This window comes from Setaria italica, chromosome I, assembly GCF_000263155.2.
Source record: "Setaria italica strain Yugu1 chromosome I, Setaria_italica_v2.0, whole genome shotgun sequence".
NCBI lineage: Eukaryota > Viridiplantae > Streptophyta > Magnoliopsida > Poales > Poaceae > Setaria > Setaria italica.
This window is the reverse complement of record NC_028450.1, coordinates 32,568,798-32,591,174: the sequence shown is the minus strand read 5'-3', so window position 1 is coordinate 32,591,174 and position 22,377 is coordinate 32,568,798. Positions and strand designations below refer to the sequence as shown.

At 46.1% G+C, this 22,377-nt stretch overlaps 5 protein-coding genes across 5 annotated transcripts; 1 reads left to right on the top strand and 4 right to left on the bottom strand.

The window, feature by feature from the left end:
• The first annotated feature begins 4,682 nt into the window (after positions 1-4,682).
• LOC101785557 (LIM domain-containing protein PLIM2c) lies at positions 4,683-6,360 on the top strand. The gene is made up of 5 exons (XM_004953198.2): positions 4,683-5,036; positions 5,147-5,243; positions 5,339-5,367; positions 5,493-5,582; positions 5,903-6,360. The coding sequence occupies exons 1-5, from the start codon at positions 4,902-4,904 to the stop codon at positions 6,143-6,145; spliced, it is 594 nt and encodes a 197-aa protein (XP_004953255.1). The 5' UTR covers positions 4,683-4,901; the 3' UTR covers positions 6,146-6,360.
• Positions 6,361-7,052: 692 nt separating this feature from the next.
• LOC111255795 (salutaridine reductase-like) lies at positions 7,053-8,759 on the bottom strand. Its single transcript, XM_022822973.1, has 5 exons — positions 8,640-8,759; positions 8,281-8,524; positions 8,080-8,145; positions 7,715-7,909; positions 7,053-7,566 (listed from the first exon to the last, which is right to left on the bottom strand). The coding sequence occupies exons 1-5, from the start codon at positions 8,672-8,674 to the stop codon at positions 7,180-7,182; spliced, it is 927 nt and encodes a 308-aa protein (XP_022678708.1). The 5' UTR covers positions 8,675-8,759; the 3' UTR covers positions 7,053-7,179.
• A 1,330-nt stretch (positions 8,760-10,089) lies between these two features.
• On the bottom strand, positions 10,090-14,753 carry LOC101784494 (salutaridine reductase). Its single transcript, XM_022822971.1, has 6 exons — positions 14,158-14,753; positions 14,020-14,081; positions 13,594-13,837; positions 11,140-11,205; positions 10,762-10,956; positions 10,090-10,629 (listed from the first exon to the last, which is right to left on the bottom strand). The coding sequence occupies exons 1-6, from the start codon at positions 14,260-14,262 to the stop codon at positions 10,243-10,245; spliced, it is 1,059 nt and encodes a 352-aa protein (XP_022678706.1). The 5' UTR covers positions 14,263-14,753; the 3' UTR covers positions 10,090-10,242.
• A 1,759-nt stretch (positions 14,754-16,512) lies between these two features.
• On the bottom strand, positions 16,513-18,265 carry LOC101784079 (salutaridine reductase). The gene is made up of 5 exons (XM_004953194.3): positions 18,175-18,265; positions 17,812-18,055; positions 17,588-17,653; positions 17,307-17,501; positions 16,513-17,202 (listed from the first exon to the last, which is right to left on the bottom strand). Exons 1-5 carry the CDS (start codon positions 18,207-18,209, stop codon positions 16,816-16,818), a joined length of 927 nt encoding a protein of 308 aa, XP_004953251.1. The 5' UTR covers positions 18,210-18,265; the 3' UTR covers positions 16,513-16,815.
• Positions 18,266-20,344: 2,079 nt separating this feature from the next.
• Positions 20,345-22,000, bottom strand: LOC101775998 (plant UBX domain-containing protein 7). Its single transcript, XM_004955047.1, has one exon. The coding sequence runs from the start codon at positions 21,998-22,000 to the stop codon at positions 20,345-20,347; it is 1,656 nt and encodes a 551-aa protein (XP_004955104.1).
• Between the last annotated feature and the right edge of the window lie 377 nt (positions 22,001-22,377).

Here is a 22,377-nt window from a genome sequence, read left to right as displayed (position 1 = left end):
AAGCGCGTAGACAAATAGTTCAACAAGTCCTCACTTCTGTGTCGTGCAATATTGCGTGTCTACAGGAAACAAATTATCCTCGATCGATGACCGTCTAGTTTTTTCTCTGGGAGGATACAACCTACGTGGCTGCACCTTCTTGCCGGCAGAAGGAGTCTCAGGTACATGGGGTGGCATCTTGACTCTCTGGAATAGCGACGTCCTCAACATCAACTCGATCACCAAGCGTGATTTCTCACTATCTGCTACCGTCTCCATAAGAGCGACGGTGATATCATTCTTGTTGCTGGTGGTCTACGACCCAATGAGAGGACGTGACAAACCACTCTTCTTACAAGAAATAAGAAGTTTAGCACCACACCCGGGTGTGAAGTGGATAATTTTGGGTGACTTCAACCTCATCTACAGGGCTAGCGACAAGAACAACACCAACTTAAACATCAATAATATGCGATGCTTCCGAGACATGCTAAATAGTTCCAACCTAAAAGAAATTCATCTACAGAACAAGAAGTTTACTTGGAGTAACGAACGATGCAACCCAACCCTTGTCCGGCTAGACAGAGTCTTCTGTAATGATGCTTGGGACCTGGCCTTCCCGACGCATGTGCTACAAGCAATTTCCTCTTCGCACTCCGACCACTGCCCTTTGCTGCTATCCAACTAAGAAAGCCCGCTGCGATCGCGCCACTTCAAATTCGAGAACTTCTGGCTTTCTATGCCAGGATTCAAACAAGTGGTCCAAGATGCTTGGTCCTCCTCGAACACTCACACAAACCCAGTGCATCGATTAAACTTCAGACTTGCCAAGACGTCGCTGGCCTTGCAAAAATGGAGCAAGAACTTATTCTCAAAATCAAAGCTACAATTTCACATGGCACAGTCTGTCATACTTCAACTGGACATTGCGCAAGAATCTCGAACATTGTCTGACAACGAGGCAGCCCTACGCTCAAAACTAAAGAAAAGAGAAATGGGGCTTACCATCTTGGAACGACTACGAAAGCGACAATGCTTCAGAATAACCAACCTATCACTGGGAGACGCAAATACTCACTTCTTCCATCTGAAGGTGAATTCCAGAAGAAGGAAGAATTTCATCACCAAGCTCCGGAAAGATGACGGGTGGGCGACAACGCAATAGGATAAAGCCGACATCGCTAATACACACTTCGCTAACGTCCTGGGACAGCCACCAACATGACATATTGACTTCAACTGGGAGTTGTTCTCCTGGCCATCCATCGACCTTTCCTCCCTGGACATAGAATTCACAGAGGAAGAAGTCAGAAAAGTGCTCAAACTCATGCCCAAAGATAAGGCTTCGGGACCAGATGGATTTATGATAAACTTCTTCTATAAGTGTTGGTCTGATGGCCATGATCAATGCCTTTCACAGCCTGCGCCATGACTTCTTCGACATGCTAAACTCGGCCAACATAGTGCTAATTTTGAAAAAGGAGGAAGGGGATTCCATTACAGATTTTAGACAATAAGCCTCATCCATGCTATAGCGAAGATTATAACAAAGATGATGGCCCTAAGGCTCCAACCATTTATGAACACACTGATATCGGAGAGCCAGAGTGCCTTTATTAAAACAAGAGCAATTCACGACAACTTCATGTATGTTAGAAATCTCACTCGACGTTTTCACACTTCGAGAACCCCTTCCCTCATGCTCAAGCTAGATATCTCCAAAGCCTTCGACTCCATACGATGGGATTACCTACTAGACCTCATGCAGCGTCGGGGTTTCCCCCCGAGGTGGAGAAGTTAGGTGATGACTTTACTAAGCACACCCACATCTAAGGTTCTCATGAATGGCGTGCCTGGGGAGGACATTCAGCATGGTCGGGGACTTAGGCAAGGAGACCCGCTCTCACCCCTGCTATTCGTCTTAGCAATCAACCCACTACAGAAACTACTACATTTAGAAACCGAAAGGAGGGCCTTATCTAGACTGAGAGGCCAATATGCTCGCCTAAGACTTTCGCTATATGCAGATGGTGCGGTAATCTTCATCAATCCGACAGAAGCCGATGTTCGTAACACCAAGGAGCTACTGGATAAATTCGGCTGCGTCACAGGACTAGGCACCAACATTCAAAAAAGTTCGGTGGCGCCCATACACTACAACAGGATCGACCTAAACACCATCCTCACTTCCTTCCCAGCAGCTAGAACCAACTTCCCGGTTAAATACCTTGGACTACCTCTATCCTTGGGTAGGCTACAGAAGATTAATTTCCAAAGTTTATCTGACAAAGCAAACGCACGTTTAGCGAGCTGGGCCGACAAACTACTCACCCTAGCGGGAAGAAGAACTCTAGTCTGGGCTGTATTATCCTCACAACCGATTTATTACCTCTCCACCCTAAATGCTCCAGCATCAGTACTGGAGGAACTTGATAGACGACAGAAACGCTTCTTATGGACGGGCACATACCAAATTGCTGGTGGAAAGTGCAAGGTGGCGTGGCCAACAGCGTGCAAACCAACCAAATTGGGTGGATTAAGGATCCTACACTTAAAAAAGTTTGCAAGAGCCCTTCGACTCCGTTGGCTTTGGAATAAATGGAAGGAACCATGGAAACAATGGGCCGGCATGCCAACTCCGTGCAGCGAAAAAGATAAGGCTTTGTTTGCGGCCTCAACGACCATCACTCTAGGAGACGGGGAGAAGGCCAAATTTTGGGAATCGGTGTGGTTACAGGGGGAGGCACCGAAACATATTGCGCCATCGGTATATAACATTTCAAGAAATAATAAAAGTCAGTCAAGGACGCCTTAGCGAACGACAGATGGATATCCGACATAAACGTGGCCAATTTATCATCGGCAACACAACTTGCGGAATTCACTATCCTTTGGGACCGAACGAGAGCAGTCCCACTAAACTCGAACGTGCCAGACTCTATCACATGGAACCTTACTCGACACGGCGAGTACACGACGGCATCAGCATATAGGGCACAATTCCAAAATTCAGCACCATCCGACATGGAGTGACTTATCTGGAGGACGTGGGCGCCGCTAAAGTGCAAATTCTTCTCATGGTTAGCCTTCCAAAATAGGCTATGGACAGGAGATCGACTAATTACGAGAGGATGACCGAATCAAAGAGTATGTATGCTCTGTCATACGCACAATGAAACACTGCTGCACCTACTAGCAAACTGCCGCTACACAGTTCGACTTTAGGATAAAATTTTTGAATGGATGGCCACCCACGTGCCACCCAGACCGGCCTGGTTTGATGTTTCATCTATCACCGAATGATGGACGCAACTAGGGTCTATGCCTGGTGCGCCTCTTAAGGGTCTAAGATCCCTTATCATCCTTGTGTCATGGGAACTTTGGAAGGAGCGCAATGAAAGAATCTTTCAGCGGAAGTTTAAAAGTTTGGACCAACTCTTTCACAAAATCAAGGAGGAAACATGATGTTGGATTTTAGCGGGGGCACGACACTTGGGCGATATTTGCCACATCGAGGAGTGGTTGTTCTGTAAAAGCAAATTCGCTTTAATTTCTGTACAGTCTTCGTCTTTTGTGGCTTTTCCGACCTAGGCATGTAACTCTCTTCTCTATTAATTAAGACAAACCCAGCAATCTCTGTCGGGTCCACAATTTCAAAAAAAAAAAAGATATAAGCCTCAGCTGTGTAGTTTTTTTTGCATATATGAATGGACGCAAGCATTATGCATACCTTGTCTCTACGAACGTCTATGCGATGCTAGACTAACAGATTTTGAGATTGATAAAATCATAGATGTTTCATTTGTTGATGAGCACGTCGGTTATCATTGAAGACGATGACACATAGGGATGCATAGTTTCTAGTTTGGGAGAGTGCATGACAAGCTAGTGAATTTGCCTCCATTTATAAGTTTGGTTTTGTATCGTCTCAAACCCAGTTAACCAAACTGTTTCAATAGTGTATTTTAGATAAAACCGTTTCACAATACTCTCTCCGTTTCTCAATATGTTTGTTCATAGCACACCATGTTCACCCAACTAAGAAAATACTATTCCAGGCAAAGTCAACACGAAATGACCGTCCATACATACGCCATGAGAATTATAATTCATCCGCCAGTGAACGAACATTTTGGTCTAAGGTTATAATGGACAAACGACATAGCGAATGGAGGGAGAGTAAGTAAATCAACATGCTACAAAATCGTTGCAGGTTTCTCTTAGGCAATCTTGGGGCTGAATTAGAGCCCGTGGATAGGACCGGGCCATTAGCAAAAACTCGCAAATCTAATAAAAAGTTTATGAGAGTTCATTTGGCGGCCCATACAAGATTACTGGGCTTGTTAGGGCCATTTCATACGCTCGGCCCAACGTTGTCCTATCTTGCCGCAAAATAAAGAAACGGGGGGAAGAACCGCCCAACACGACCGGCGGTGGCAGCAGCGGGAACACCTCACCACGTCGTCTTCGTGGCTCGCACACCCCCTGTACAAGGCTACAATGAACAAAGAGCATTTCGTCCGTCCAGACACGCCCATGAGAATAGGAGGGAGGACACGCCCAGGAGGCAGGTTCTCACAGATGGCACGTACGAGGGCATCACCACCCTGTCCCCAAGCTAAATAAAACAAGCTTCGCTTTGACCTTGTCCGTGCGGTTTACAGCCCTCGCACCTCCTATCTTTGCTCCGGAGCTCACGCCCGCCCTGTCCTTTAAAGCATTCATCTCCATCTTGTTCGCGAGACGTCAACGTTTTCTTCCTCTCCGGATCCAGCGAACCTCTCTTATCTCCTCCACCCGCGTCGTTCGTTTGCTCGTCGCCAGCCGGCCGGGGACGCGGGTGCCTGAAACGAGAGGCAAGCCAGGCATAGGAGCCGGGGGAGAGAGGCTTTGCTCGCCGGCGTCTTGACAGCTAGGTCGCCATGTCTTTCACCGGCACGCAGGACAAGTGCAAAACCTGCGACAAGACGGTGCACTTCATCGACCTCCTCACCGCCGACGGCGTCTCCTACCACAAGACATGCTTCAAGTGCAGCCACTGCAAGGGCACCCTCTCGGTACGTTTGCATACATGGCCGAAACTCTGTCCTAGTACATTTGCATTATTAGAAAGAATCAGTTCTTTTTATGTGTTCTTTTAAAAAATGTACGCTTGCATCCCCTATAGATCAGCAGCTACTCTTCCATGGATGGTGTCCTGTACTGCAAGACCCACTTTGAGCAGCTCTTCAAGGAGACAGGGACATTCTCCAAGAAATTCCAAGGTGATGCCGTAACAGAAATCAGAAAACAATTCAACCAAATGCTATAACAGAGTACCTTCTCGAGCATTCTGATATTTTTTTCTTGTGTCATTCAGGCGGTGGGTCTTCGAACAAGAGCGACCAGGTACGGTTCAGCAAATTCTGCTTATACTGATTATTCAAATTTCACAAGTTCTAGAATCATTTCTGGTCTCATCATCAGTAGTAGTTGAATAATATTTACACTGCGAAATCGAATCTTTTCTTCAGGCAAAAGCACCGAGCAAGCTATCGTCTGCATTCTCTGGAACTCAAGATAAATGCGCAGCGTGCCAAAAAACTGTGTATCCATTAGAAAAGGTACAGAAATGATGTTCTGTTACTCTGACAAAGCAGCACATGATATCAGGCTGTCAAAGATCTGTAAAAGAAATCAGTTTCATTATCTGATGAAATCTCTCCCTCTCTTTTACCCTACCCTCACAAATACGCATGCAACAACTTCGCATTTCAATATAAAGTTCAGGCCGGCTCCTTGCCTGCTGTAGTTGGTCCTCACAAAAACATTAGTTGATGGAACCAAAGCTGTCACAAAAGCATTGCTTCCTCTCCTACAGTCCTCATCCCATGAAAACAACAACAACAACTAATGTTTGCACACCTCATCATCTTGTGTTCAGATGACGTTGGAAGGCGAGTCGTACCACAAGAGCTGCTTCAAGTGCTCGCACGGGGGCTGCATCCTGACCACCTCCTCCTACGCCGCGCTCAACGGCATCCTCTACTGCAAGATCCATTTCTCGCAGCTGTTCAAGGAGAAGGGCAGCTACAACCACCTCATCCAGACGGCGCAGACCAAGAAGAACGAGGCCGCGGAGGCTGCGCCGCCGGAGGCACCGGCGGATGCAGGGGTGGCGGAGTAGGAAGCGCCCCCCACAAGCGGCATAGAACAACCGTTACCTGTGAAGCAAAGAAAAATAGAACCATCCCTATATACGCGATCTCCTCAATTTTCAGCTAGTAGTTTGCAAATATATGTTCTTCACTTGTTCTGCCTCTGACAGCTTGGTTTTTTTTGTCAGTCTGGGATTGTAACACATGCATGTTGAATTGCTTATTCTGTACTATATGATGAGGCTCTCGATTCATGATGATGAAATGAGAGTATTGGTGTTAAGATTCTTCTTCATTCCTAGTCCATTTCTTTCCATTGCACGAGGTTTTGCTTGATGTCCCATGAAAACGACTGATGAAAGAGAGGAGGCTTACCATAACCTTTTTTGAAGATCTTTTAGACACTATTTTTTAATATCTTTACTTATGTAAAAGAGTGAATGCAATTTATCAAGTTGACTAGAAATACGTACATGGAAAAAAGATCAACACCAAACCAGTCTATTCAAAAGAAAGTTCATCTCTTCTCTTAAAGTAGCTAGTCTAGCTTAATTTTACATTGACAAGAAACACCACATAGCAAAGTAGCAAGCGCGGTCCAAGTATTTGAACAGTCAAAAGTGCCATACATTAAACTCCTTACTAATAATATATAATTACTAGTTTACTACCTCCAGTCAATAATGCTTGAGTACTTGACGTTCAGAAAAGCACTACTCCCTCCGTTCCAAGTTCCAAATTATACGTTTTGACTTTTCTAGGTTCATAAATATTATTATACACCTAAACATACACTATATTTAGATGCATAATAATATCTATGAACCTAAAAAAGCTAAAACGACCTACAATTTGGAACAGAGGAAGTAAAAAATAAACTGCTTTGCTGGTCTGAATTCTGAAACGTCAAGTTTTTGTGACTGGAGGGAGGTACATACATAAACACAAATAACATGCATTAGTTGCAAAGAATTGTAGCACCACACCAATGCCGTATATAGCATCATTTTCCGGTTGATTACCAATATTACTGCCTGTAATGATCCACGTAGTTGCAAGCATATTACACGAATGGCGCGACCTCTGTGCGGTTCAAGAAACCACCAGTCATGCCTCCCTTTGGCGCCAGCGCCATCATGAGAGCTCCCCTTGCGCCCTCCTCGACTGTGAGATCTCCAACTTGAAAGCTCATGTCTGTTTGGACAAAACCAGGATGCACGCAATTGATGCACAACGACGGATGTTCCTTTGCAAGGATCCTGGAATAAGCATTCATAAGAGCCTTGGACACTTTGTATGCAATGAACCCTCCTTCCGTAGGCCATCCACGACGCTCCACTTGGCCATCCTTGAAGTCTTTGAGGAACAATTCAGACAAGTCGTCCAGTCTCTCTTCAGACAAGTTGTCGATGTTGCTGAGCTCCTGTTTGAGTTCCTCTCCACGGAAAAACTAGAGCAGGATGGAAAGTTGGAAACGTTATTGTTCTATTCTGCAATGTTTTGAACTTATCCTCATTTACAAATATAAATGATGAATTTGATTATATTTTAAAGATAGATGAGTTTTTAAGATAACTGTATTTCTTGTAGGTAGTTACCCTGAGCAGTCCATAGCGAGATGATATGTTAACGATTCTTCCATGGGATGAGAACCGTAGGAGAGGAAGCAATGCTTTTGTGACAGCTTTGGTCCCATGATAGTTGGTCCTTAAGCACTCTTCTGCTTGTTTGTAAGGTTCCGTCATGTGCTTTCTGATTCTATCAACCCTCTCCTTGAGTTCCATGCCGGCGACCTATTTCCACACAAGAAAAAATATTCGTTTCTTGTACAGTTAGGTACTACTCTCAGATAGTAAAACTTTGTCTTTTTTCTTTGTAAATATGTACACTAAAACTCAGTTTGAGGATTGCATGCTGAGAAGTTACTGGTTTTTACCATACTAAAATTTCTCTTTTAACTAACCTCTTGCCGAAAAGTTTCTGGGTTGCCAATCTCACTTGTCGTCCCAGCAATTGCTGCATTGTTGACCTGTAAAAGCATAAAACCGACAAGCACCAGTAATGCAAAGCTAAAATCAGAAATTAAATCCCCATCACAAGCTCTGTATATAGCACATGTATGAACTATACATATATTGATTGCAGTGCAAGAATACGTCCATACCAATATATCCAGCTTGCCAAACTTCTCCTTGATGAAATCAGCTAAACGCACAGCGCTCGACGGATCGCTGACGTCCAGTTGATGAAACAGGACGTTGGATAGCCCAAGCGTGCCAAGGATGCTGACTGCTTCGGCACCCCTCTTCTCATCCCTTGCTGTCAATATTACCGTGACTCCATTGGAAGCCAGTTGCCTGCATATTTCCAACCCGATTCCTCTGTTCCCTCCTGTAACCACAGCGACCCTAGAAAACAGAGAAAAAACGACACATCAAGATCACAAATGGCATGTGAAAAAAAATCATAAATGAATTAGACGTTGCTTATATAGTGCTACTGCCAAAGAGATCTGATGCTCACTCCTTAACAGATTGGTTGCCGGTGTTTCCTTCCATGTGCAATAACGGAGAGCTGATTCTTGCGCCAAGATGATGTTAAAAGCCAGGTGAGTAGTAGAGATTACAGAGTGGATGAGACGCGAGTTGGGTCATTGAACTTGGAGGATCCAGTCCACATATATAGGTGCCGGTGGTCTGCATGTTTCGAGGCTCTGCTTGCCTGTTTGAGGTCACCCCTCTCGTCACTGGCACTCTGGCAGTATGGTCGTATCGCTTTCATCTTCTTGACCTATACATGGCTTTTCCATTGAAAGTTTTATTCCTCGATGATCTGAAAGAAAAAATATTTCCCGCTGAACATCACCATGTAGGGCCGGGACGACGTCACCGCTTCCGTCACATGTGCTTAGTGGTATCTTGCTAGAAAGAATTCTAGCTTTCTGAAGGAGGCCTGATCTAAGAAACGCCGAACCGGTTCTGCTAAGCAGGATCACGCGAGTCACCGTCACACCAACGTGGTGCCCTTCCTCCGAGTCTCCAACCGTCACAGGTACGCGCCATTGGTATCCCCAATCCTAGAAAAGTTGACCACCCTGTAATCACGTGCCGTGCAAAACTGTCAAATATTTGTTAACGGTGTCGATGGCCTATCAAAAAGGTACTCGGTCTGGTCCATACTCTATCTGAAAATTTAGGACCAATTTAATGCTTCAAATTTGCAGTTTGAAAAATTGGGGACCTGAATGAAAATCTGAGACAAGTCTGAGGAATAAAAAAAATGCCAAACCATTCTCTCCAAACGAAAGTACACGTCTTTTCTCCAAGCAGACAGTAGCAACTTTGAGTTTGTATAAACAACAGAAAAAGCCACCACGTATGGCGAAGTAGCAGCCATGTATTGATAGTCAAAAGTGAATGAAAATCTGAGACAAGTCTAAGGAATTAAAAAAAAAGCCAAAACCATTCTCTCCAAACGAAAGTAAACGTCTTTTCTCCCAGTAGACAGTAGCAACCTTGATTTTGCATAAACAACAGAAAAAATTCACCAGCATAGAGCCATGCATTGAATAGTCAAAAGTGGATAAAAATCTGAGAAGTCTAAGGAATTTTAAAAAAGCCAAAAGCATTCTCTCCGAAGGGAAGTTTTCTCCTGATAGACAGTAGCAACCTTGATTTTGCACAGACAACCGACAAAAGCCACCACGTATAGTGAAGTACTCCCTCTGTCCCAAAAAGAATGCAACTCTGAAAAGTCAACCAATTTTAAATTTGACTAAATTTACAAAAAAATACTAACATTTATGGTACGGAATAAATATCAATAGATTAATCATGTAATATATTTTCATACAAAATCTATTTGAAGACGTGAATGTTAGTATTTTTTATAAATTTAGTCAAATTTGAAATTATTTTACTCCTCGAGACGTAAGAGTTGCATTCTTTTTGGGACGAATGGAGCAGTAACCATGTAACGAATAGTCAAGAGAACCTTCTTAATAACTCTTTTCTTGTACAGAAGTGTAAGATCAGTTCCGGTGGAAATGCAAAGCTGCATGAAATTTTAGTGCTACTGCCTACTCAGCACTCTTTTCTAACAAAATGGTGCGAGTAGCTTGCACGCATTACATGAAGGATGCAACCTCTGTGCAGTATATGTACGCGCCAGTCATTCCTCCCTTTGGCAAGAGGGCCATCATAAGAGGTCCTCTTGCGCCCTCCTCAACCGTCAAATCTCCATCTTGAAAGTTCATGTCCGTCTGGACATAGCCAGGATGCACACAATTGATACAGAGTGATGGATGCTCCTTGGCAAGGATCCTGGAATAAGCATTCATAAGAGCCTTGGACACTCTATACGCACTGTACCCTCCATCCGTTGGCCATCCACGAGGCTTTAGTTGGCCATCCTTGAAGTCCTTGAGGAACAATTCTGACAGCTCATCAAGTCTTTCTTCAGATAGGTTGTCGACATTGTTGAGCTCTTGTTTAAGTTCCTCACCACGGAAAAACTGGAGCAAGATAGAAAGAATAGTGTTTTGCAATTGTTTAACGATGGGATTAAGTTGTTGATGCAAATGTAGATACTGTATTTTATTCTATTTTAAAGATGGCTACTTGTCATTTTTCTAAAGGAAGTTTACCCTCAGTAGTCCATAACGAGATGACATGTTAATAATCCTCCCATGGGATGAAGATAGGAGGAGAGGAAGCAGTGCTTTTGTGACAAATTTGATCCCATGATAGTTTGTCCTTAAGCATTCTTCTGCTTTCTCATGAGGCTCCGTGGTGCGCTTTCTGATCCATTCAAGCCTTTCCACGGGATCAATGCTTGCAAGCTGTTTTCATGCAAAAAGAAAATGTCTCCTTTAAACGTGTGAGCTATTTTCTAGACGAAAAATAATAAGAAACAGATACTAGGTGCTCTCTTTTAGTGAAACTTCTGTTTTCCTGGAAAATATGTATATTAAAACTTTGAAGGAACAAGGTTAGATGATAAGTGCGTATTGCTGGGAAGTTACCTCATGCCAAAAGGTTTCTGGGTTGCCGATCTCTGTTGTCGTCCCAACAGTTCCGGCATTGTTGACCTGCAAAAGAAGAAGACCGATGATGCAAGATGAAATCAGCACATGAATCTTCAGTTACTGAAAAAACACAGAAATTCCTGATCATCACATCTTCTTAATTATGTCGCTTTGCTGATCATTGAGTCTCTGATAACATCTCACATGAACTAACCACATCAATCCTGAAGCTATTTTCAGCTTTCAAATGTCAGATCACCTATACGATAGTATGGCCATTACTGTTCTGTTCTGTCCAAACGCATCGGACTGCCCGATGATGGATGTGTATCTAGTTGCAAGCTGAACTTATTGGTTTCCCGGCCAACTTCAGATTTTTTTTATTTAAACTGGTATGTCGATGAGTACTGGAGCGTAAATAGATGGGTGAAAGCAGTTGGGAGCGTATGAATTGCTGTCCTCTTCTTCAGGGTATTCTTTGATGCTTTCCAACAATGCAGGTGGGCGCCTGTAGTTAGAGTTGCAGTTTGCACACGCAAGAAATCAGGGGGTCTTTTTGCTGTGATCAAGATGGTTCTGTTTTAGCTGAAGCTGGAGCTTATTCTATATATAAGAGAGCATTTTTTGAAGGTCTTATTGTCTCTTGGCCATTGTTCAAATCAATCATGTTGCTATTGTCACTGTCGACAGTAGACCTTTCGTGCTTTCATTCAGTGGATGGTTGCCACTGACCAATATCTTCCTTCAGTTCCCATTGGTAAAGTTCTCCCAGGACCAGAGCCATGGTGGCACACGTAAAATGGCTCTGTCGGGGAACATTATCAAAGGATTATAGTTAGCTTAAACAGATCAGTAAACTTTTTAATAATCTATAAAGATCAGTAAGAATATTATTTCAAGTTATAAACATATTATTGTTAGTTCAAGCAGACAGCAAACCTCTAGGCACAACTTGATATTGGTTGTCTCTTGTTTTGAATGGTGAATGTATTTCAAAGTATTTGATCTTAATAGATTAATTCGATAAGCATTTTTTCCTTCAAAGATTAAATTCCCACTCCTCCGCTGGGTTGCATAGAATTTTTAATAATCTGAAGTTGTTAACAGTACCTTTTCTATTCAGTTTGCACTACAACAGGAGACATATTTCCAAGTAAGTTTATTGTCTGTTCTTCACTTTGCAGGATACGAGACCTGATGTTTTCAAGATGAAACATGTTTAGTCAGCAAAAGTTCACTGGAAATGATCGGTCATTCTATGATAACCCTCTCTACAGATTTCGCATTTGCAAAAGTTGAGCTAGAAATATGAACAAACACTGCAAACAAAGGGAGTACAGGCTAAATGAAGTATTATGATTGGACTGACAAAAAAATGTCTTACAAAACTCTCACATCTGTCAGTTGTTGGCCACCTAGTCATGCTTATTTTAATTAATTTATTGGCTAGGAGTAGATTTGGGAATAAGTAAAAAAAGAACCACGAATGAGCTGCTTGATGAAACCAGACCAATATTCCCACTGCTTTCCCTTGCCACAAATCAAAGTAAGCACTAACTTATGATCTGCTTCTCTGGTAACATCTCACATGAACTAACCACATTAATCCATAAACTATTTTCGGCCTTCAAATGACAAATCATAATTTGGTTTCATAAACTAAGTTCAAAAATGGAAGTGTCTTGCAAGTCAATATAGTCCTGCCAGAACTCAGTGACAGTTTCATTTGGTTTCAAGGCAGTAAATGATATAGTCCAATTCAAGCAGCTCCCATACCATTACTGTGCTTGTAGGTGAAACTATCATCAGTTCACTCAATCTTTTCACTTCACTGGACATCTTATTCAAGAACATGCAGTTTCTGATACTTCTGACGTGTAAGTTCCAATTCATATCTTTACTGAAAGTAAATGTGCTTCTACAGTTCTGGACAACAAATTGTGGTGTTCACTGGTCATCATATTCTAATTGGGGATCTACTTTAGCAAATCCAATGTAGCCCCCTTAAAGTTCCCTTACCCCATTAAAATTGCTAAGGATATGTAGCACCTTTTCTTTATAATTACCTAAAAGCGACCTTTTATGCAGTACAGTGACAGGAAGGTAATCACAATTGTGATCTGAGAGTGGTTGGCATATGCTTGTAATCTGTAACTAAAAGCAGATATTGGGTAAATAGCATATGCATCTTGGATATTTAAAAGATGCAAGAAGCATATGAATTGAAACGTCTGTATTCCGATGGTTAAAAATTCAGATTATCCTACTATCATTTTGGAGATTCACAAAGTTTCTAGCATGGAACTAAAAGTAGACATTGGGCCTAGTACACAACAATATATTCCTCATTGTATTTCTTTTACTATACCATTTGTTACCTCAGTGTATTACAGGCCACCGGAGTACCATGCATAGATCACAGAAAGCTAAAGTTTAAAACTCACCACTCACCAGTATATCCAGCTTGCCAAACTTCTCCTTGATAAAATCAGCTGAACGTGCAGCGCTCGACGGATCACTAACCTCCAGTTGATGAAACACGACGTTGGATAGCCCGAGCGCTCCAAGGGCGCCAACTGCTTCAATGCCCCTCCTCTCATCCCTCGCTGTCAAGACCACCGTGACTCCACTAGAAGCCAGTTGCTTGCATATTTCCAGCCCAATTCCTTTGTTGCCTCCTGTGACCAAGGCAATCCTGGGAAAAAATGGAGAATTATGACATTATCAAATATCGCGAATACACATACAAATTATATGTTACACAAAGAGGGAATTTGAAACTGTACTAGAGTCATCACGGTACCCTTGTATGTTCTGTAAATGCAATTCAATACAAATTGCCAAGCATGTCTGTAATTAAAGAAGGAAAATACTCACTCTTTTCCTGGTAGGCTTTGTGCGATCCCGTCCATGTGTAACGAACAGCTGCCCCTGGAGAACTGGTCCATGGACAATAATTTGATTAAAATTTGAATAAGTATGATTAAAGAAAAAAAATCTAACAGAATGGTTTACATTTACTCTTTTAGTCAGCACCTCCCTTGCCCTGTTCCTAGACCAGCCCCTGGAGAGCTGGTCAACGGAGAGGAGGAAATATTTGGATTTGAGCTTTGGTAACATCCAAACAACAAATCCACCCTATAGGCAAAGCTGAGATTATAATTAGAAAATGAAAGAAACCAATCAGGTCCAGATGGATCGCAAGGATTCTTTGCACATCCAAGCCGCAGGGAGCGAGGCGTGGCCAGCTCGCCTACGTGTCCTCCCACTCTCGCCGCCGGCTCCCTTGCCTAACCGCGTACGGCTCCTTCAGTATCTCGCGCTCAAGTGGCCGCCGGATGCGCCCCGACCGCCGCTTACCGGCCACGGCTGAGCCACTGCCCGACCTGCCGCTACTCCTACCGGCCGTCACCCACTGTTGCAGCCCTAACCACCACCGCTTCCAATTCCGCTGCGATCGATTTGAGGTGATTTGAACTGGATTTGGAGGGGATTTGGGGATCTAAACGACCTATGCCTGAGCTCGGGAGTTGCTCGGATGATGGAGAGCCTAACGGCCTGACAGAGAGAAATGTATGTGCTATTGTCGTTTTGTGTGATCTTTTTTTTCTCCTTTGAAATGCGTATGATATATGTGATTTTTTTTTTGCTTTGGGAAAATTACAGAAAATCAGCGCATTGGGCGGTTTTTCAAATACCTAGCCACAAGTCACTTTCTTACCATTGAACACCTACGTGTTTCATGTGTTTTCAAACACTCGTATGCTCGTTGACTAAGCGATTTAGTTGTTTTATATCTTTATATAGGTATAATTTTTTAGGCAAACCTTTATATAAGTAATTTGGCTTTTCTCTGTAAACTTGCTAAAGAGTTTTTTTCTAGAGAGTAGTGTATTTCATCATCAGATTAACCCATTTTATTTAAATTTCAATGTAATTAGTGCCTTGTGCGATTTTTCTACTCGGACAATATTTGGTAGAGCTACTGCAAGAATCAGAAGAGAATCATCTCTGGAGCTCTGCAAAACGTACCTAAGTGATTCTCTGCTGATTATGTGAAGTGATTTTTTGAAATGAACTAAGAGATTGGGAGTTGGAAAAAAGTAGATTCTCCTAATTTTGTGAAGTCATTCTCCATCCTTATTTTAAGAGTTTATGATAAAGAATAAAAAAGAATCACTTTCAGCCATAGAATCACTTCTACAAGAGAATCAGCTCCCATAGAAAATCAGAATTAGATGGAGCTCTACCAAACAGACCCTTATCTCTGAAAAACTGTTTGGTCGAGCTCCTGCTAGAATCAGCAGAGAATCGACTTTGGGAGCTCGGCCAAACGCACCCTAAGAGGTTAGCACAGCGCGGGAGGTGATCCCTGATCACAGATGACTGAGGCTAAGGGCGGGCCCACTTGTATTCAATGGTATTCAGTTGAATACCCATTATTTTTTTAAAAAAAATTTATATATATATAGTGTATTTTAGGTATATGTATGGAAAAATAAAAATAAAGAAGCTAACACAGTGAAACAAAACAAAAAAGCCCACCGAGAGCCACGTTCCCTTTCCTGGCCCAACTCACCACTCGGCCCACTCGCCACTCGGCCTCCCATCCTCCTATTGCACGCACAGGCCAGGCCAGTAGGCCACACAGGCGCACAGGCACAGCACGCGCACGCCACATCTAGGCCAGGCGCTGCTTCAAGCCTTCAACCCTAGCCTTAGCCGCCACCGCCGGCGGTGGCGCCCGGAGGCCGGCGAGGCAGGCCAAGGGCGGAGCTTGGCAGCGGGGAGGGGGAGGGCAGAGCGCCACTGCGCCGGAGCTCGGAGGCCTACGCCGCCACGCGGCGGCACCGCGACAGCCGCGCCACGCCGCCACCTACTAGACTGGGACGAGTGGACGGCCGGGCGGCCGGCGCCAGGCTGACGCTACTGGACCACCGTCCCCGACTCCAAGAGACTTCTCAACTCCCCATCCCTGACCGCGTCGGCATGTCCTGCTCTGGTCCATTCTCCATTGGTCCTGATTCTCTGATTGTTTGTGAAATTGTCAAATTGAGGTGAGCATTTCGCCATTTCCAATTGTTTCTGAAATTGGGATAGCAATTAGCACAACAACTTGCAAAATGCACTTTGATATGTTGATCATTAGTAGCTGGACAATTTCAAGTTGTGATCAATTTTATTAATCAATGATACTACCACTTAATTTTGTATTATAAAACTATAATTTAGGCTGTCAAAAAATTTTCTTGCCATCTACAATTTTGAATACCCATAGTCCAAATTCTGCGCCCGCCACTGACTGAGGCGGCCCCGGTAGAGTGAGGGCATGGTAGAAGTGTTATAAGGAAGAAGAGAAGAGTGGCTATATAAGAGGGAGAAACAATAGGAGCCATCAGGTTAAGGTTGGAGGGTACAAAATTCGAGTGATATGGATGCATAATAATATCTATGAATCTAAAAAAATAAAAAACGACGTACAGTTTGGAATGGAGGGAATATTAAATAATGCATACTAAAGCAAGATACTCCCTTCGTCCTAAATTACTATTCGTTTTACAAAACATAAATATATATTTAGGTGCATATCAGTGTATCTAGAAAAACTAACATGAATAGGTATTTGGGATGGACGGAGTATACGTGTAACAGTACGTTGCTAATCTCCAGGATTTAGACAAACGATGCCATCTCCGTGCGGTCGAAGTAAGCCCCGGTCACGCCGCCCCGCTCGGCGAGAGCGACCGCGACGGAGACGCTGGCGCCTTCCGCGGCCGTCAGGTTGCCCGTGTTACAGTTCATCTCGGTCTCGACGTAGCCCGGGTGGACGCAGTTGACCCGCAGCCCGGCGTTCTCCCTCGCGAGGATCCTCGTGTAGGCGCACACGAGCGCCTTGGACGCCTGGTACGCCGCGTACACCCGGTCGGCCGGCCACCCGCGGCGCCCCAGCTCCCCGCGCTTCAAGTCCTCCACGAACAGCGCCGACAGCTCGTCCAGCCGCCGCTTGGTCAACGTGTCGATGCCGCTCAGCTCCCGCCGGAGCTCCTCGCCGCTGAAAAACTGGACCAATGAAAGAGCAGGATGCATCGAGATTGGATTCTTTCGTAGATTATATATTTCTCTTCCAAGTGTCATGATCTGTGATGTCGTATCAGGGCACATACCCTGAGCAGCCCAAACGCTGACGTGACATTGATGATCCTTCCATCGGCGGAGGATAGGACGAGTGGGAGCAGCGCCTCGGTGACCTTTTTGGTGCCGTGGTAGTTGATTCTCAGGCACTCCTCTCCCTGCTGAGTGCTCTGCGTGGTCCGCTGCTTCAGCCATTCTGCAATCTCGTTCTGGTCCTTGCCTGAACTCTGTTTTGATGCAACCAAACCATGCTCTTCAGTGTTTAGCACCAAAAGTACTGACTAATAACATGCTAGTCCAGTTATACACGTACCATTATTTCCTTGACGGCCGCCTCGCCAACCTCCATCGTGACCCCCATGGTTCCTGCGTTGTTGACCTGTAGCACGTGAAGAAGTTATTAGAGCAACACGTCCAGCGTGCAACTAATCATACACGCACACCAAAGATGAGCTTCAGAAGTAGGAGTAACAGGCACGGGAGACTAGCTGTAGTTCATTTGTACATGGCAGCGTTAGCCGAGAAAGAGAGCGATACCAATACGTCGAGCTTGCCGAACTTGTTCCTGACGAAATCAGCCAGGCGAGCGGCGCTGGCGGGCTCCGTGATCTCCAGCTGGTGGAACACGACGTCCGGCAGCCCGAGCCCGCGAAGCCTGTCGACCGCCTCGGCGCCCCTCTTCTCGTCCCGCGCCGTCAGGACGACGGCGAGCCCGCTGGACGCCAGCTGCCGGCATATCTCGAACCCCATGCCCCTGTTCCCGCCGGTGACAAGGGCGACCCTGACCCCAAGGAAACAAGCCGATAGGTAAGGGCACGTCAAGACAGCAGGGAGTAAAGATGCAGTATTCAGCTGCTGCTGATCACTGATCAGACTGATTATGTTGTGTTCTTCCCGCACCTCTTCTCTGATGGCTTGGGGATCGCTTCTTCCATGATCTTGCCTGATCCGGCGCAGGAGAAGAGCAGTGGTAGTCGAGTGCATATATACGGGCGGGTTGGGCTTGAAACGATTGCATTTGCACTTTTGCAGCAGACAGGTGGTTCGTTCATGTACTGATGGTCGTTTGCAAAGCTCATGTTGACCAGAGGATGTCGGGTCAGTAGCACTAGGGTGCCGCTACTAAAATTCTTATCACGTTGAATGTTTAAATACTAATTAGGAGTATTAAACATAGACTAATTATAAAATCAATTGCACAGATGAAGGCTAATTTGCAACACGAATCTATTAAGCCTAATTAGTCCATAATTTAACAATGTGGTGCTACAATAACATGTGCTGATGATGGATTAATTAGGCTTAATACATTTATCTCGGGAATTAGTCATAATTAACTCATATTTAATCCTCCTAATTAGCCTCCGAAGTGATATAATTTTAGTCCAAACTAAAAATCCAAACACCCTCTAGCCACACTTAACCTTTCATCTCTGAGCCTCTGACCGTCTGACGTTTTAGAACCGGCAGCGCGCAGGCTGATTCCAGGCCGCCGAGGTGTCTCGTCTCAAGGCCAGGGTAGCATCATGCATGAGCGCATCGCATATGTTCCCAAAGTTGAGTTTGCCAACCTCGAGTAGCTTTCCTCGCGCATTGGTTGATCCTGAAAACGTAACGTGGGCCACGTTCCAAACTTTAGGAAACTCGACTAGATTTTCAACGTCTCTGCTCGGTCCTTTGGGAAAAGTCAAACTCTTCAACAAGATCAGCAACACCGCAGTCTCTGATCCTGCGTTCTGCGCAACTCCGTGCTCACCAATATGCAAATGTAGCAGAAAACAATTCCGGTAAATAAATATTCATCACAAAGAATAACAGTGAAAACAAATGTAGCAGAAAACAATTCCGGTAATGCTACCATGAAGACATCCGAGCGGAGGGAAAAAAATCGGACACGGGTCTCACCACTCAACCTTATCCACCACACCCTATCCTTATCCACCACATAGCTGCCCATCTCTCTCCCATGATCTTTCTTCTTTATCCACACGAGCTCTCTCTATCTCCCTCTCTCCAAAGCTCTCTCCAAAGCTGGCTGGAGGAGCTGCTCCGCTGCGGAGGGAGTTGCTCCGTCGTGCGGCCGCTTGAGCGCCAGCCGCCGCTCCCCCGCGGCTAGGGGCCACCGGTGCGCCGCGGAGCCTCATCGTCACAGGCCACGCACGACGCGTGGCGGGGCCGGCGGCGCATGAGCCTGGCAGGCACAAGCGCGAGCGGTGGGGCCGTCGGCATGTGAGGCCGGCGACGGCAGCAGCCAGCAAGTAAAGAGTCACGTGTGGGCAGAGGCACGTGGTGGCAAGGCTGGTGGCGGTGGCAGCAAGTAGGTGCTAGTGAAGTGAGCATAGGTTGCTATGTGCGTGGAGGGTAGCGGCGGGCGGCAGGCGCGGGGAAGACTCCATGGTGGTCACTATCATGCTCCAGGAGGAAGAAGACTCCACCATGAGAGGCACCAATCATCCATGTAGCATTAAGATTTTGTGATGTTGCAATAGGTATTTTGAGATGTTTTGAGTAGTGTTGGCTAATGTTGCAAGATTGATTTTTGAGATGTTCTATACTATGTTCAATTTTTTGATGTTACAATATTTAATCTGATATGTTACAGCAGTGACTTTTTTTATGTTGCATGGTTGATGATGATTTTTTTGACGAAGGTTGATGATGATTTTATTCTGGGTTTGGGATATTGCAACTGCAAAATCGAGATGTTGCAATAGATGATGTATGATGTTGTACAAGGTGTTGCGAGATGTTTTGGATTAAAGGAATTTTTCCAATGAAACGTTGATTGAAAAATTCACAAATGTTGCCATGGGCCTTTTTATGTGTTGAACTGTATTTTTAGAAATTTTATTCTATACATGTTGCATGTAACATGTGACGTGACGCATGTTGTAGTGGGATTTTTTCTACTTCCCAGCCATTCGACGCCAGCGACCCGGATCGGATGTACGGACGGTAGCAGCCCCGAAACAATTCATCGTACTGCCAATGCATCGGGGCATATTAATTGAACCAAAGTACTAGCTTTCACCGTCGACTATTATCATTTGCCCTTCTAAAGACTAAAAGCCTACGGCTCGAAAACAACCGACACGGTCGCGCAGTTGAGGCCCAGATCCTCGAACGTCGCGCCGCCAGCCTGCACCGCCTCAAAGCCGCGGCCGGCGAACCTCATGATCTGGAACGCCGCCTGCTCCGCCGCCGCCTCCCCTCCGCCACGCACGGCCGACCTGCAGAACGCGAAGAGCGACGCGACCCTCCGCCTGCAGCCGAACTCCTTGGGGACCATGCTGCCGTCGGGGAACCGTATCCTCAGCTTGTACATCTTCTCGCCTTCCATGGGCTCGTCGTCATCGACCATCTCGGCGGGTGGCTCAGCCTCGGGCGCCGGTACAGGCTCCTGCTCGCTGCAGCTGGCACCGGCAGGGGCAGCGTTCTTAGGAATTTCAGGTTTAGAGTTCTCAGTCGCCGCCGGTTCTTGTTCGACGGCTGCAGCGGCCGATGCAGATGAAGATGCCGGTTCTTGCTCGCCAGCTGCAACCGCAGGCGCGGATGTCCTCTTGACGAACTTGGGCACGGACATCGTGCTCGGCTTCTCTTTCGTGTATGCATCAACGTACTCCATGAACTCGTCGGGTGTCATGGGGCCGCTCCACTTGTTCAGCAACTGCCCCGTGATCGGGTCCAGGATCAGCACGGCGGGCAGTTGGTCGTCCTCGAGCCTGTAGAACGAACACACCTTCGAGCACTGGTCTAAGTAATGGAAGCTACTCGTGCTACTCTTCTGGACCAGGAAGAGCATGAAGCTTTCTTTCACCGCATTCTTGACCTGCTCGTCCGACCACAAGTCCCGGTTGTGCAGCATCGACTGGAAGTGGCCGGCGCCGATGAGCGTCTGCAGGTTGACCAGCAGGAACCGGTCCTCCCTCGTCGCGCGTACCTTGGCGTCGTGGAAGGATCCGACGAACATCAGGTCCACCGGAGGCTGGTACAGCGCGTGCAGCGAGTCCTGCTGCTGCTGCGGCTGCGCCGGCCGTGGTTGCTCCCCGGCATCCTCCGTGCCGTCTTCCTCTATAGAGGCGTAGTACGACGAGTCGTCTTCGTCCATCTCGAACCCGTAGTCGTCGACCTCGTTGTCACTGTAGCTCATGTTGTCGTCTAGGTTGCTGTCCTCTTCGCTGCTGCTGCTGCTATCTTCTTGCTCCGCATCGTCGTGGAACTCGCCGCTGTCGACGTCTTCCGCTCCGACGTGTCCGCCATCGCCGGTTTCCGCTTCTTCCCACCCGGTCGCTGCTATCTCGCCGGGTTTCGCCGCGACTCCCCACCCGGTCGCTTCTATCTCACTTAGTGCTTGCGCATGAAACGACGGCACCGGCGGCGGATACGGCTCCTCCCCGAACCCGATGTAGGGGGCGTCGTGGTTGCCGTAGTACGCATCGTCCTCGTACAATGCTTCAACGCACGAGGGGATAGGAGCGCGCACGCCGTCGTCGCCGCCGAAGCCAGCGTCGTAGCTGTCGTCGTCCTCCTTCATCGCCACCTCCTCCTCGGGCGGGACCGGGGCGGACACGGCCGAAGGGCCGGCGCCGCCGCCGTCGCCGGAGTTGAAGTAGAGATTGATTGCTTCGTCCAGGTTCCAGCGGCACGAGCCGAGGTGCTGCACGGCGTAAGCCTGCGACTCGCAGGCCGTGATCTCCATGAACGTGGAGACCATTTGCTTGTCCATCTTAATTAGCTTGATCGGTGGGCGGCGGCCGGCGGCGCTCCCCCCTCACTCCTCCTGAACTAGGGCACGCAACGCCGCTCTTTTGATCGTTTTTTGGTACGTGTGGAGAAGGCACGGGGTTCGCCTTTTATTGCGCCACGTCTCGCCGAAACTGAGTACGAACTGGACTCCTGGGCCCCACATGAGTTCGACTGTTCGAGTCGGACATTAGAGCAGGTCCAATAAACTTGGCTCATAGCCAAGTCAAGTCATCAAAAAATAAGTTTAGAGTCCAATCTCTTCCCACATTCCAACACATACTTTCTTATTTATATGGACCCACTCGTCAGCTACCCTGCTATCTCATCTCTCCATCAAAAAAATGCACACGAGGGCCC

Excerpts from the sequence above, each read along its gene's own strand:
- LOC101785557 (XM_004953198.2), top strand. The coding sequence starts at position 4,902 with ATGTCTTTCACCGGCACGCAGGACAAGTGCAAAACCTGCGACAAGACG. Across the intron at positions 5,037-5,146 it reads ACTGCAAGGGCACCCTCTCG|ATCAGCAGCTACTCTTCCAT; the intron begins GTACGTTTGCAT and ends CATCCCCTATAG. Across the intron at positions 5,583-5,902 it reads CTGTGTATCCATTAGAAAAG|ATGACGTTGGAAGGCGAGTC; the intron begins GTACAGAAATGA and ends TCTTGTGTTCAG.
- LOC111255795 (XM_022822973.1), bottom strand. The coding sequence starts at position 8,674 with ATGGAAGGAAACACCGGCAACCAATCTGTTAAGGA. Across the intron at positions 8,525-8,639 it reads GGCAACCAATCTGTTAAGGA|GGTCGCTGTGGTTACAGGAG; the intron begins GTGAGCATCAGA and ends TCTGTTTTCTAG. Across the intron at positions 7,567-7,714 it reads CTCGCTATGGACTGCTCAGG|TTTTTCCGTGGAGAGGAACT; the intron begins GTAACTACCTAC and ends ATCCTGCTCTAG.
- LOC101784494 (XM_022822971.1), bottom strand. The coding sequence starts at position 14,262 with ATGTTACCAAAGCTCAAATCCAAATATTTCCTCCTCTCCGTTGACCAG. Across the intron at positions 13,838-14,019 it reads CAAAGCCTACCAGGAAAAGA|GATTGCCTTGGTCACAGGAG; the intron begins GTGAGTATTTTC and ends ATTTTTTCCCAG. Across the intron at positions 11,206-13,593 it reads TTGGCAAGCTGGATATACTG|GTCAACAATGCCGGAACTGT; the intron begins GTGAGTGGTGAG and ends CTTCTTTTGCAG.
- LOC101784079 (XM_004953194.3), bottom strand. The coding sequence starts at position 18,209 with ATGGAAGAAGCGATCCCCAAGCCATCAGAGAAGAG. Across the intron at positions 18,056-18,174 it reads CCCAAGCCATCAGAGAAGAG|GGTCGCCCTTGTCACCGGCG; the intron begins GTGCGGGAAGAA and ends CCTTGGGGTCAG. Across the intron at positions 17,502-17,587 it reads CGGCCGTCAAGGAAATAATG|AGTTCAGGCAAGGACCAGAA; the intron begins GTACGTGTATAA and ends GCATCAAAACAG.
- LOC101775998 (XM_004955047.1), bottom strand. The coding sequence starts at position 22,000 with ATGGACAAGCAAATGGTCTCCACGTTCATGGAGATCACGGCCTGCGAG.